Source organism: Hirundo rustica, chromosome 1 (assembly GCF_015227805.2).
Source record: "Hirundo rustica isolate bHirRus1 chromosome 1, bHirRus1.pri.v3, whole genome shotgun sequence".
In the NCBI taxonomy this organism is placed as follows: domain Eukaryota; kingdom Metazoa; phylum Chordata; class Aves; order Passeriformes; family Hirundinidae; genus Hirundo; species Hirundo rustica.
This window is the reverse complement of record NC_053450.1, coordinates 3,851,906-3,864,585: the sequence shown is the minus strand read 5'-3', so window position 1 is coordinate 3,864,585 and position 12,680 is coordinate 3,851,906. Positions and strand designations below refer to the sequence as shown.

At 37.0% G+C, this 12,680-nt stretch overlaps 1 protein-coding gene across 1 annotated transcript in view; it reads right to left on the bottom strand.

The window, feature by feature from the left end:
- The window catches only part of TRAPPC9 (trafficking protein particle complex subunit 9), a 319,212-nt gene that overhangs the window by 103,390 nt on the left and 203,142 nt on the right, over positions 1–12,680 (bottom strand). Inside the window, exon 21 of the mRNA XM_058422961.1 lies at positions 5,256–5,346. Coding sequence (XP_058278944.1) covers positions 5,256–5,346 — 91 coding nt within the window. The remainder of the gene's footprint in view (positions 1–5,255; positions 5,347–12,680) is intronic.

Genomic DNA, 12,680 nt, shown 5'->3' with positions numbered 1-12,680 from the left:
AGGTCAATTACCTTGCAAAATCCATTTATCACCAGATTGTTTCTCAGTTTTGGTCGTCCTGTGAATCAGATTGTGAATTTCTACCTTACAGACAGCTTACTCTTGAGATTTCCTGGCCAATGCTCTTGGTTTCATCTTTCCAATAATGACAATGGGCAGACTACCGTAATGCTAAAATAGAAATAATTGCAGAATATTTTAGTTTGGTGAATGAACAGAGTAACATTCACCATTTTTCTCAAGGGCAGGCCCTTATATACCCTGCTGAACTCTTTGCATCTGCAAAGATCTTTGTATCTATATAATATAAATTATCCTGTCTAGGGCCTAGGATGGGGTTATTTAAGAGAAAGCAAAACTACTTTAAAACAGTTCCCCATTAAGTTCAGTCTTTGAAAACACATCCAAGACAGCCTTGGAATTTCAAATACAGAGGAACAGCAACCTTGCAGGACTGCCCCGGCTAAAACCAAACGGAATAATGCTCATGTGTGGAGAGATCTGGCTCATTTTAACTAATCCCATGGGGACAAGATTGTCCAGGGGACAGCTTAGAGGTGCTTAGAGGTACTCACTGGTAGACATTACAAAATATTTTCCTGTGTATTTGGGATGCAGTGATCTCACATCGCTGAAATCCCTTAATCACATGAATTATGAAAAGATTTAATTATTGTCCAAGGTCAGGCTGGAAACTACAAAATAAAATCACTGTGTAGCTTCAGTAATTAATGTTAATATGCACAAAACATAAAGCTGTGAAAACTGATTATGATTTGGCGCTCTCTAAAACATACAGTTAGTTATTAAGATAATTTATTTTTAAAATAATGCTTCCATAAGTTGTTTTGTGAAACTTAATCAGACTGAACTTCCAAACAAGCTGTCATGAACCATATGTTCATAAAACACTTCAAAATACTTTTAAATCAACATCTTCTAATGATTCTAACCACCTCTGAGGGACAATTTAACACCACCTTCACTTTTGAGTTTTCTAGTTTTCTCTAAGTACAATATTCCTACATGCTGCAGGTAGGCACAGAATTTATTGTGGGCCCACAACAAGGGGTGGAGCATTTTCTACCAATAAGTAAATGTTCAAGACTTTGTCTACTGCCCATCCCTTTTCTTATTTATGACCTGAGCAGCATCCAGCAGCAGGGATTTTAGTTATCCTGTAATCACATACTAGGAAATAAAATGCACTGCATTGTGAAAAGGCATCCAAGTACACTTAAAAATTAAAACTATACTGAAATTCACTTTTTTATGAAAAAGGGAAGAATTAATGAAACGAGTGAATGAAACAAAAGAGTGAATGAAAGCAAAAAGCTATTTCTGGACTTTTTCCATGGTGAAGCTTGACAAATGAGTGTTTTTTGGAACACTAGTGTTAGTAATATTAGAATTCATGTATAATCATTGATTTTCAGTTATTCAGTTAGTTGCTATGGAAAAAGAAAAGCATTTGCTTGATATATTAAAACCTCTAGCACTTTTCAGTGTCTACAGTTCTAAATTCCTAAACCAATTTTCTCCAATAAATCTTCCCTCTTATACACATGAGGGTCATCAGGAAAAGATTTCTATACTCAGTGCCTATAGGCAGTGAAGGAAGTTATGTTTTTTGTGCTCTATGTAGGAGAATTCAAAATAAGTTTCTGTTGTGAAAATTGTTTACAGTATCCAAAGTGTCAGGAGCCTCTTGTTTCAGGGGAATTTCTCACTGGATGCAGGAATATCCCAAGCGCAGCCTGTCCTAGGACAATCGGGAGCCTATTTCAAACTCAGTCTACTTCAAGTTCAACAAAACCTTGTGCACACATTTGTGCCTAAGATAATTTCGCTATGGAAAGCAGAAGAGCCCCATCAAAACTGCTAAGTGTTTGGTCCTGGGATTTTGCTTGCTTGCGAAGTCAGTGACATAAATCAAATAAAGACTGAAAAAATCCTGCACAGGCAGCAGCCACAGATGGCTCCATCAGATCATTTGCAACCCCAGCCACAGAGCTTGCATGGCACACGCCTTTGAGGAGGTTTGGTTCTCCTCATTAAACTTTGCAGGCTCTGTTTCCTTCATTTGATGATATTAATGTATTCACCTTAAAACCACATCTATGCCTAAATTTGGTTTGTTGCCCAGCCGTAAAAAATAAATTTGTCATAAATTTTAGAGAAGATTGAACCTGGTGGTATTGAGCAAGATGATGCTTTTCAATTATGTGTGATTTACTCACCTGCCTAACAGACAACTTTATTTTACAGAGATGTCTTAAATCTTAAAATCAATTTTAACAACACATTAAGAATCTCACTCCAGCCTTTGAAGTAATTTCTTTTTATGATTCCTTATGTCTTAAAGACTTTTCCCTTCCCCAGTCATTTAATTATATGAAATAAAAACAAACTATTCACTACAGATCACTTTTTTTCCCCTCTCCATGACAAATTTCAAAGGTAACTTCTTACCCTTAGACCAAAATTTCAATGTCACCAATGTCTGATTCTACTCTTTGCCTTGTATTTAATGAAAAAAGGACAGGATTGTCAAATTTACATGAAATATTATTTCAATATGCCTTCATAATTCTAGAGATGTAATATTAACTCTTACATGAATTAAATATGCCAATTCTAAAAGGAATGTTGGAGTACAGCTTCTACAAATTTGAATAAGAGCCAGTCATTTTTTTAATCAAAACCATGTTAAATATTCATTCATGTTTCACTGTGAGCACTTATAATAAAGTAAACCCTTCAATGTGACCATCAATATAGCAAAATCCTTGCATAATTTTATTGCATAAAACTAAGCCAAATTTTTAGCCAGTTTATCCAAAGGCTATGTCACAATGATGGCCAGTAGTAAAGAGTTCATATTAAAACACAAGTTATTGTTAAAATACAGGAAAACAAAATCAAAGCAAAGCCAGGTTGTAAATAATAATTAAAAAAAAAAATCCATCTGATGCTACAATATTACAGTATTTTAAACTCTTAACATGTTTCCACGCCTGTAAGAATTGAGTAGGAAATCTATTCTGGCACTGAAAGAGAATTTAAGTCCAAAAGGCAGCGTGTCACATTGTCTAAGTGCAGATACAAGGCACACATATCCCCTGGCTGTCCAAACATTTCAACAGCTCCTTATTAGTCCCACCTACCAAACAGTAATAATAATCTCTTAATTCTTCCTCCATCCCACACACTATTTTTTAAGAAATCATCCTGTATTGCCACAGTACAGAGTCTAGAGGGACTGCAGGAACTGCAGGTGGGGTTACCTGGCTACAACTCTACCAAAGATTTAATTGCTGAATCTTCAAAAGTACAGTTAACTAAAAGAAACGTAAATGTCTCCATTGTTCAATTTTCAATTTTTGCTTTTGTTTTCAAGTAAAAGCAGGCATTTAACCAAAATGTCCTTTTCTATAAGCTACAGCTTCCGCATGGACATAGTGTTATACAAAATAGATAATATTCATTAGCAATTTAGGACTGAGAAAAATTCAACAACAACAAAAAATAAACTTCTGCAAAACTGAACTTTCCACTAGGAAATATCATATATAAGTGGTGGCAAACCAAGCATTCAATATCCCATAGGATCTCCCTTTCCCTGCTTTGCTCAATGTAGAAAATTAAAATGTACAACACCATCAGTCAACAGACTATGCTTCAAAAGATTTTGCAGCTATGAAGCAGAGAATATCACAGAGTTTTGGCTGAAAACTCAAGTAACTGGGACTCTTTAACTGAATTAATCAGCAGCCTGAGAAATAAAAAACTCCACAGGAGATTTTATTGTAAATCAGTGTTATGTTCATGTTTTTCAACCAGTGCATCAAAGATCACTATTCATGCAGGAATGCCAGGCACAATTCTGTGATTCAAAAAGACTCTTTTACAAAGAAAACAATGGAATTCAGCACAAAGAGAATTAAAAGACACAAACCAAGAGTACAGTGAAAGAAGAAAAACACATTTTTCATCCTTAAGGTGATGTCCTATGCAGAAATGCCAAAGGAAGATTTTCCACCACAGAGCCCAGGTTACAAACCTGCTGATGGTCAAAGCCACTCTGCAGAGCTAAGAAGTGACCAGCCTGCGCTCACAACACAAAACTGACACAAACCAGTCATTTTACTGGTGAGGCCCAGGGCAACCACGGCCAAATCCCATCAATCATACAAAGGAAAGCTGCCAAATCTTTGAATCCCCTGGAGAACTGAGGCCAGGTAAGCCTGATTTCAGAGGCAGCTGATTATGGCTAAAGTTGGACATATTTACAACAAACTACTTTAAACCATTTTTAATCTTCTCATCTATAAACAAAGTGCTCACAGGTTTTAACATTTGAGTTGAGGGTGGTCAACGTGCTTGAAAAAAACCCACACACTTAAATAGAGTACACAAATAATAGAGTTTGGTGTCATTTCAGTTTTAATAATTAACACAGGCAATAGTGATGGATCATTGTTCCTTAAAGTTGCTCCTCATTAGGTCATCAAAGTATTAAAATATGGAGCATAGAGTTAAATTTGCTTTAAAAGCAAATTTGCTTTAAAAGCAGAAGCATTGGCAACAATTTGCTGTTGACCTGGGGACTTTATCTGAAACTTGCAGCTCACATAGAAGTGTTGGGGATAAAACATTCCATGTTCCAAAGTCTCTGAGCAAGCTTTGTTGAGAACCTCAGAGAGAATTCACATTATTATGACTCTTCAAAATTAAATTAATTCAATTTTTCATTGTGGGAACATCATTCTCAATGGAAAATTAAGACAAGGAATTCTTCCCTGCTACCCAGCGTAAAAAACACTTTCTGCACCTCAAAAGTTAGTAATGCAATTGTCTGGGCCATAATAAGAAATATAACACAAAGGACACCACCATTCATATGAAAAAAATTTAGAGAAATTACTTTAAAAACAACACTATAAGAAAAAGGGGAAATTTAAGGAGCAGCCACTTCTCATACAAGACAACTAGGACTGAAAATTACAGGAAAAAGTGCACAGTCAGGTTTCATATTTACTATCATCAAACAGTGGTACTTAAAATAAAACAGACATCAATTCTACATTTATCTTCAGCTAAGCAAAACAGCTAAAGGAAAATAAAATCCCTATCAAATTCTCTGCTACCACAGATTGTCAGTAAATGAAAACATTATCATTCTCATGCTGCTGAAAATTATGAGCCAGTAGATTCTCTAAAAAAGATCATCAGTCGATTTTGACACCACTCACCCCACTGGAGAGGAGCCAACTGTAGATGCTCCAAGACGAGCTGATTAAGAACCCCTTCCACACTTGCTTCCCCTTCACGCTTCAAGGAAGGGTGAATTGGAATTAAGGAAAACTTTGTTTCAGAGAGGAAAAGGGCATGTGATATGCACAACTTTTATTATTTAAAATCAAAACTGCAATCTACAGATTCGTTAAAGGTTAATGCTACATATGGTTTATTAACCCATAAATTGACCAACAGTAAAAGTACAGCAGTTGATATCTTCTGAAAATAAAAATTTAAGTCCACTGAGGAGTGTTAAAGCAAAGGTAAAATATACTTGAACCACAATAAAACACGAGGGCAAAATAGTCTGGGATCCGCAAAAATGCAAAATCTTTAAGTATGTGGTGCAGGATGAGAATCCAGAATGATAAATTAGGAATAATCTGAAAACAAAGAGGTAAAAATCTGTTAGGGCAATAGAAAACACAACAAATGTCTGCTGGGATAGCCCTGACTGCTGACTTGGTGCCACTTCCATGGGGGTATAGGGATGTTGGACAGTGACAGTGTCATTACCAAAGGAAAACATCAGACCAGAACTACAGGCACAGAAACTGCAAGCCTCCCTTTCTACCCTGCATGAGCTCAGAAACGGACCCAGATTGAAGAGAGAAAATATTAGGAAATTGTTCTTACTCTAAGGACAGCAGTGCATTGAGATAAACTGTTGTGGACAGAAGAACCTATTTTAAAAGGGCTTCAAAACAGATTACACAAGTGCTAAAATAAAAGCCCAGGCAATATCCAATGTCATGCAAAGACAGTATTATCCATTTAAACAAATAAATAATAATTTCATGTGAAGAGTCGATCTAGATGGCATTTATTTGTAACAGGAAGAGCACTGGATTTCTTTTTTCTAATACCCTGACTGCAGAAAGGCACTGAATTCACAGGGCTTGGAAGCACTTGCAGATGTCAGCACCATTTTGTATCCAGGCATGTGTCCCACTGTAATTGAGGAATAAGCTCCTAGTGAAATTTTCATCATGATTTCATACAACTACTCCAAAAGTACTGGGACCCTGGTCCTCAAAAATATAGCAAAAAATAAAAGACTACCTGAGCTTTTATCAAGTTTCTAAATGTGATCAGTCCCTTTTCTGTAAACTCTGGAAAGGGACACACATCATCTGACTGCTGAAGTATATATTCACCTGTGTCAGTTAAAAGAAAATTAACAAGCACTGCAGATAACTAATTTCTACCACAGGACATAATCTTTCAGGGTGTCCAGGAGATTTAAAGAAAAGTTTTGAAAGCTCAGAACAAAAACAAATCTAAGAGTGATTGATACTCAAGAGCTCAGAGATGATAGAAGAGGAAAATCTGTACCGAGTACAGGATTCTTGACAATATTTTTTAAAATATTCTCATTATGCCTTGAAAAATGTCATATATAGCACATTTTCATTTTTTTTTTTCCTAAAGAGACCACAAATAAAGAATTCATAAACCCCAAACAGTCTGAAAGCTGGAAACACCATTAAAGAAAGCATCTATTTGGAAAACTGAAGGCAGCAGAATATCACCTTAAAAGAGTGCTGCTGCTGAAAAATAAGACTCAGAACGCCAGCACAACCCAATAATTTCCATAGAACACACTAGAGGGTAGAGAATAATTTGAATTTACTTCACAGAAACAGCAGATAAATAATTCTGTTATCACATCTTTAATCTAAGGACTGTAAGTGAGAGAAACACTAATAAAAAGGCAGTATTTAAAAGATGCTTTAAAACAGAGTGGCTGGCATTAACTGTAACATTAAACTAACTTTACTGTAATTTACTTACAGCAGACTCACAGTGGTGCCTGGAATATTACAAATTTTCAGTTTAGAGCTTCATGGAAAGCTTAATGTCTCAAATAACACCATAAAATTACTATAAAACAGGTGATTCTCCACTCTTTATCTTTGGTAAATGATACCAAAGCAGATCTATGCGTTCAGATGTAGAATATTCCCCCTGGAACATAAAACCATGGGAGGCAGTGAGGCAAATCTGGGGTGCTGTGTCCATTCAGGGCTCCTCAGGACAGGAGAGACTTGGAGCTCCTGGGGCAGGGCCACTGGAGGACAACAAAGTATGATGAAAGGACTGGAGGATATGTCTTACAAGGAAAGGCTGAGGGAGCTGGGGCTGTTCAGCCTCGAGAAGAGATGACTGAGAGGGGACCTCATCCCTGTCAGTGTCTGCAAGGAGGGCTCAGAGCAGGAAACAGGCTCTGCTTGGTGTGCCCAGCAACGGGACAAGAGGAACAGGCAGAAACTGATCCCAGGAAGTTCCATCTGGACATGAGGAATAATTTCTTCACTGCAGCGACCGAGCGCTGAACAGATTGCCCAGAGAGGGTGTGGGGTCCCTCAGTGGAGACATTCCAGAGCCATCTGGGCACAATCCTGTGCCTGTGCTCTGGGATGGCCCTGCTGGAGCAGGGAGGTGGCACCAGGTGACCCCACTGTGGTGCCTTCCAACCTGAACTATTCTGTGATACTCTTGGTGTTTTTTTGGTCACACATTTCAGAAAAAAAGTTTGAAATCAAATTGAATGGCTCTTTACAAAAGCTAAAAAATGTAAAAACAAAACAAAATCCACAAGAAAAAAACCCAAGCAAAAAAAACAACCAAACGAAAAAGGGGTGGCAACAAAACCAAACCAAAAACAACACAACAACCCCACTAAACCAACAAACAACAAAAAAGAAACCTGCCTGAAAAAAACCCACAAACTGATAAACAGAGAAAATTATGTAATATCTTAAAAGCAGTTTAAGCTTCTACGGCCCAAATTTTCAGAAAAATAAATTTCCTTATTCCATCACAAGCACAAAGCTCATTTTTAGCACACTGCTTATTGTCATCTTGTGTCAAAATAAATTCTATAGACAAGAAATAGCTCAGTGAGTGTTCTTGTACATTAATCTGGAGGTTCAGGGTCTTATTTGTTTATTTGCCAAACAAATTGATGGTACTAGTTTATCTTAGATCCATGGCCATGGATTGTAGAACTGATGAGAAATTTCAATTTTCACAATTCTATGTGAAAATAAAATGTAGCAATTAAATGGTTAGGCCATGAACAGATTATTTGACTCACATATTCAGGAAATAAATTGCATTTGTATAAGGAGATCACTAAATGAAGCAGCAGAAGGGAGTCTGATGGCAAAGGAGGGGAAGGCAAGGTTGAAATTCACCCAAAGAAGTGGACTTGTTAAATTATAAAGGGATAAACACATTAAGGAATTATGTGTTCACATGGACCTACCGAGGGACTGGGATCATGGAATTCTATAACACTGATCTTTGTCTCCTGACTATATTATCAAACAATTAAATAAAATTGTTCATTATAGGACAAATACAAAACTGAACATTGCAACAAACTCATTACCTTGGGGACGAAAAGAGACCAAAATATACAGTAAGAAATATAAAAGGAACAAGAGAGAAAAGCTTAACTCCAGAGTTTGCCTAAGACAAAGCCTTTAGAAGTCAGTGAAAGCAAAGGAGTTGAACAGGGGTTGCCAAGAAACCCTTTTATTCTTAGCTCAAAGTCAAAGCTGATAAAAGACACAAGTGTAAGATCCAGGATTTAAAATTCATTGAAAAAGACTGCCCAGATAAACACGAGAACAGACTGCCAAGGTTAGGTTCGACCTTGCAGGATCTATCTACTTAACCAAATCTCCACACATTTTGCTGAGGTCTCACTGCCATCACAAACCTGCTCTTCTCTAAGGGCCACACTGCTGACCCAGGCCTCACTTCCTAAAGTTAAATCTTTATTCTTATTAACAACACAGGCACCAGCCAGGATTCAAATGGTTGACTTCCAGCTTGCAGCACTACAGCTCATATTTAACAGCTCAAGATATTTTCATCTGCACAGTCAAATCAGCTCCAGTGGGGGCCTCAGAGCTAACGAACACACAATCACCAGATGCTGCTTGAAAACAAAACAAAACAAAACAAAAACGCATCAAAAAACCAAAACCTAAAAACCTAATTTTTCACAGTTGACACCCTCATTTCACATTTCTGTAGCAACAGATTGAATATGATATAAACTGTTCCATAGCAAAAACCTAAATGACAGTCAAATGAACCAGTTATTTCCCCAGGGAAAACTTTGGACTTTTACACTTTCTGGATTGTCTCATGTGTAGCTGGGTACTCACAATTAGAACACAGTCTGTTACCTAAAACCTACTGCTTAAAAAGACAATAGGTTTTTAAAACTGGCTTCTATCTGGAAGTTACTCATGTTTTTTCTCCCTACAGCATTCTACATCTTGCATCCTAGAAGAAATTATTTTCAATACATATGTCCTTTGCAAATAAATGCAGGTGGGAGAATGCAAATAATCATAAAAAATAGCAAATGTTCATAAATAAGAATCATACTAATTAAAAATAAAACTCCATGAATTGCACATTTTACTTAGAGCAGTTGTCTTATTCATATTTTAAGCTTTCTGCTTGATCATTATTATGGTATTTTAATATTAAAACTAATTATAAGCAGTTATTTAGGGTCTTAAATAATAGTTATTTTTGCAAACAATAAGCAGCAGAATAAAAATTTAAAGAAACCTTTACTGATGTACAGAAGTTCCACAAGATGTAATATTCTCATAACTGATGAATCATATTTATGATCAAGATAAAGTCATCAAAAGTGGAATAGACACAGAAAAGTGAATTTCAATAAAAGTTATCAGTGATTTGCTGTCAAGCAAATGAGATGATTCAAGGTTCTGTCTGATACATAATAATTTCAAAATCCTCACTGGTTTCTTCAATGATGAAATACAAAAACATTCATAATTTTAATGTATTTGGAAAATATGTCAGTGTTCACAAACCAAACAAATGAGTGGAACTTCTGAAAATCACTGGGATGAAGTGACAAAAAGTTCCAAGCACCACCCTAGAAGAAAACAACAAATCTACAAATGAAAGTTGGGAATAATAATTCAGTCAGTTATGCTGGACCAAATGAAAAACAAACAAAAAAAATCAGACAACAGAATTAAAGAATAGTTCTCAGAGAAAACATCATCTCCTAAACCTGGAAGGTACAATTTCATTCTGTGAGAAATCTCACAGTAAAAACTGCAGTGTTGCCTCCAGCTTTGGATCCCACATATTGAGAAAAATAGAGCTGTAGTGCAGAATAAAATCAGCAATATGACTGAAAGAAAATGTGCTTTGAAAGAAGTTCTGGCAATTAGGTTTAAATATGGGAAACAAAAAACTAAGGAAGGGGCATAAATACAATTCAAAAAATGTAAGGAAACATTGCAAATAGGACAGACTTCCTATATATCACAGATATTAAAGCTGCAGTAAGAAAAAAAAGTCTAACTACTAGAAAAGTAAAAAATGAAACATGATATTTAAGGTGGCACTTGAAGTCCGTCTCACGTTTTTAAGGCTCTTAGGGCCAGGTTTAGAATATTTTCAAGAAAACGACCCCAAAATGTTACAGTCTTATTTCACTGAAATCACAATTTCTTCACAGTACATTTGAAAATTTCTCTGGCTGCAAACAAACCTGGGGATAGCAGAAGATGGAAGAAGGAAAGAATTTCGTTTTCAGAAGTCGTTCTCTGACCCAGCCCTCTGCCCAGCTGCACAACTCACAGAATAATTTATATTGAAAGGCAATCCCAGAGTCACTGTCCAGCCCTGTGCTCAAAGCATGGAAAATACTGAAATTGCACCAGGCTGCTCAAGGCATTGTCCAGAATTTTTTTAACATCTTCAAAGACAGCAATTTTACAGCACTTTTGGGCAACCTGCTCCAGTATCTGAGCACCCTGATTGTGAAAAGGAATTTTCCTAGTACCTAACTGGAATTTAGCAGTCTCCTCATGGCACACCTTGCTCAAAGGGTTGGATGAACTTTGTTGACTGCTGCAACCCTCAGGCTTTAAGGAAGCTGCTCCTGGAGGCTCAGCAACCCCACTGGGACCAGGGCCAGCATCCCTTCCAATCCTTTCCAATTCCAATTCTTTGACCTTCCCCAAAGTCTCCTCTGCTCAAGTCCAGAGTCATTATCCTGCCATGTGTCCTCCTCACTTTCCTCAGGATATTGAGCTCCATCATCTCAGGACAACTGCAGCCAAGGCTGACACCAAACTTCAAACCCTCCAGCTGGATCATTTGTTCAGGGAGCCGATCCCACACAGCACATACCAAATCAAATCGTCCAACTCCTGTACACAAAAATTGTCCTTTAAGTATTTCAGAAATAACTGGACTGGACTAAACCTCCTCCAGTCCTTCAGGAAAAGGGATCACTTGGCAATAGCATTCAAGAGACTTCCAAAAATGCCGCCTCTAACAGGAAAAATCAGTAACTTTACCCCTTTGTAATTTTGCAAATACTTTTCCTCTCTTGGCTGCATTGAGGCTGACCCCTGAAGGAAAACAAGGCTAATGCAGCTGAACTATCCATCCATTTCTCTGTCTGAATGTCCATCAGTATAAACTCTCCTGACCTGTGTCCATTTACTCTGATGGGAGAAAAATATCTCAGAAACCAAGTTTCTTAAACTTAGCAGAATGGAGAGAAGAATTTTTTTTTTTTTTCAATTGACTGGTTCACATCTAAATATTGCTGCAAGAAATAAAAGGATGAAGCCAGAGAGGTTCAGGTTGGACATCAGGAAGAATTTCTTTATGGAAGGAGGTGTCAAGCATCGTAAGGGACTGCCCAAGGAGGTGGTGGTGTCACCATTGTGGAGGTGTTCAAGAAAGGACTCACCATAGCACTCAGTGCTGTGGTTTAATTGATATATTTGGTCAAAGTCATTTGGTATTTTGGACTTGATGATTTAGGAGGTATTTTGAGGTCTTTTTCAACATTAATGGTTCTGCAATGCTATGAGAAAGACTAACTCTAGTTGGGACATGATACCTGGAAAAGAATGTATGCATTTCTTCAAGGATTTTTAAGCACATGTGAAACTTGTTGCCTTTCATTAATTAGATGAGTTTTAGTTCCTGGAACAGAGAGCAATCATAACAAATATTAAACGCACAGGAACTAATTGTTGCACTGAATTTATCATGCAGTTCTACTGGTTTCTAAGGTACTGACTTTCATGTCAGCCACAATGGTTCTGGGATCAAAACTGGGGTTAAATCCAGAACACAGAATGGATGTAAACAGTGTTGCCCAGCAACTGGAATGAGTGAGGATGAATTTTTACACCTTGACAAAATGATTACAACTATTCACTCAATTCCAGCGTAAGAATTCATCTGTGCTATCACAGAATATTTATATCTTTCCATAACACAGATATTTTCTAACTGAGTTCTGGTTAAATATTGACATTTTTGCATAAAAGGAGCTCTCTCTG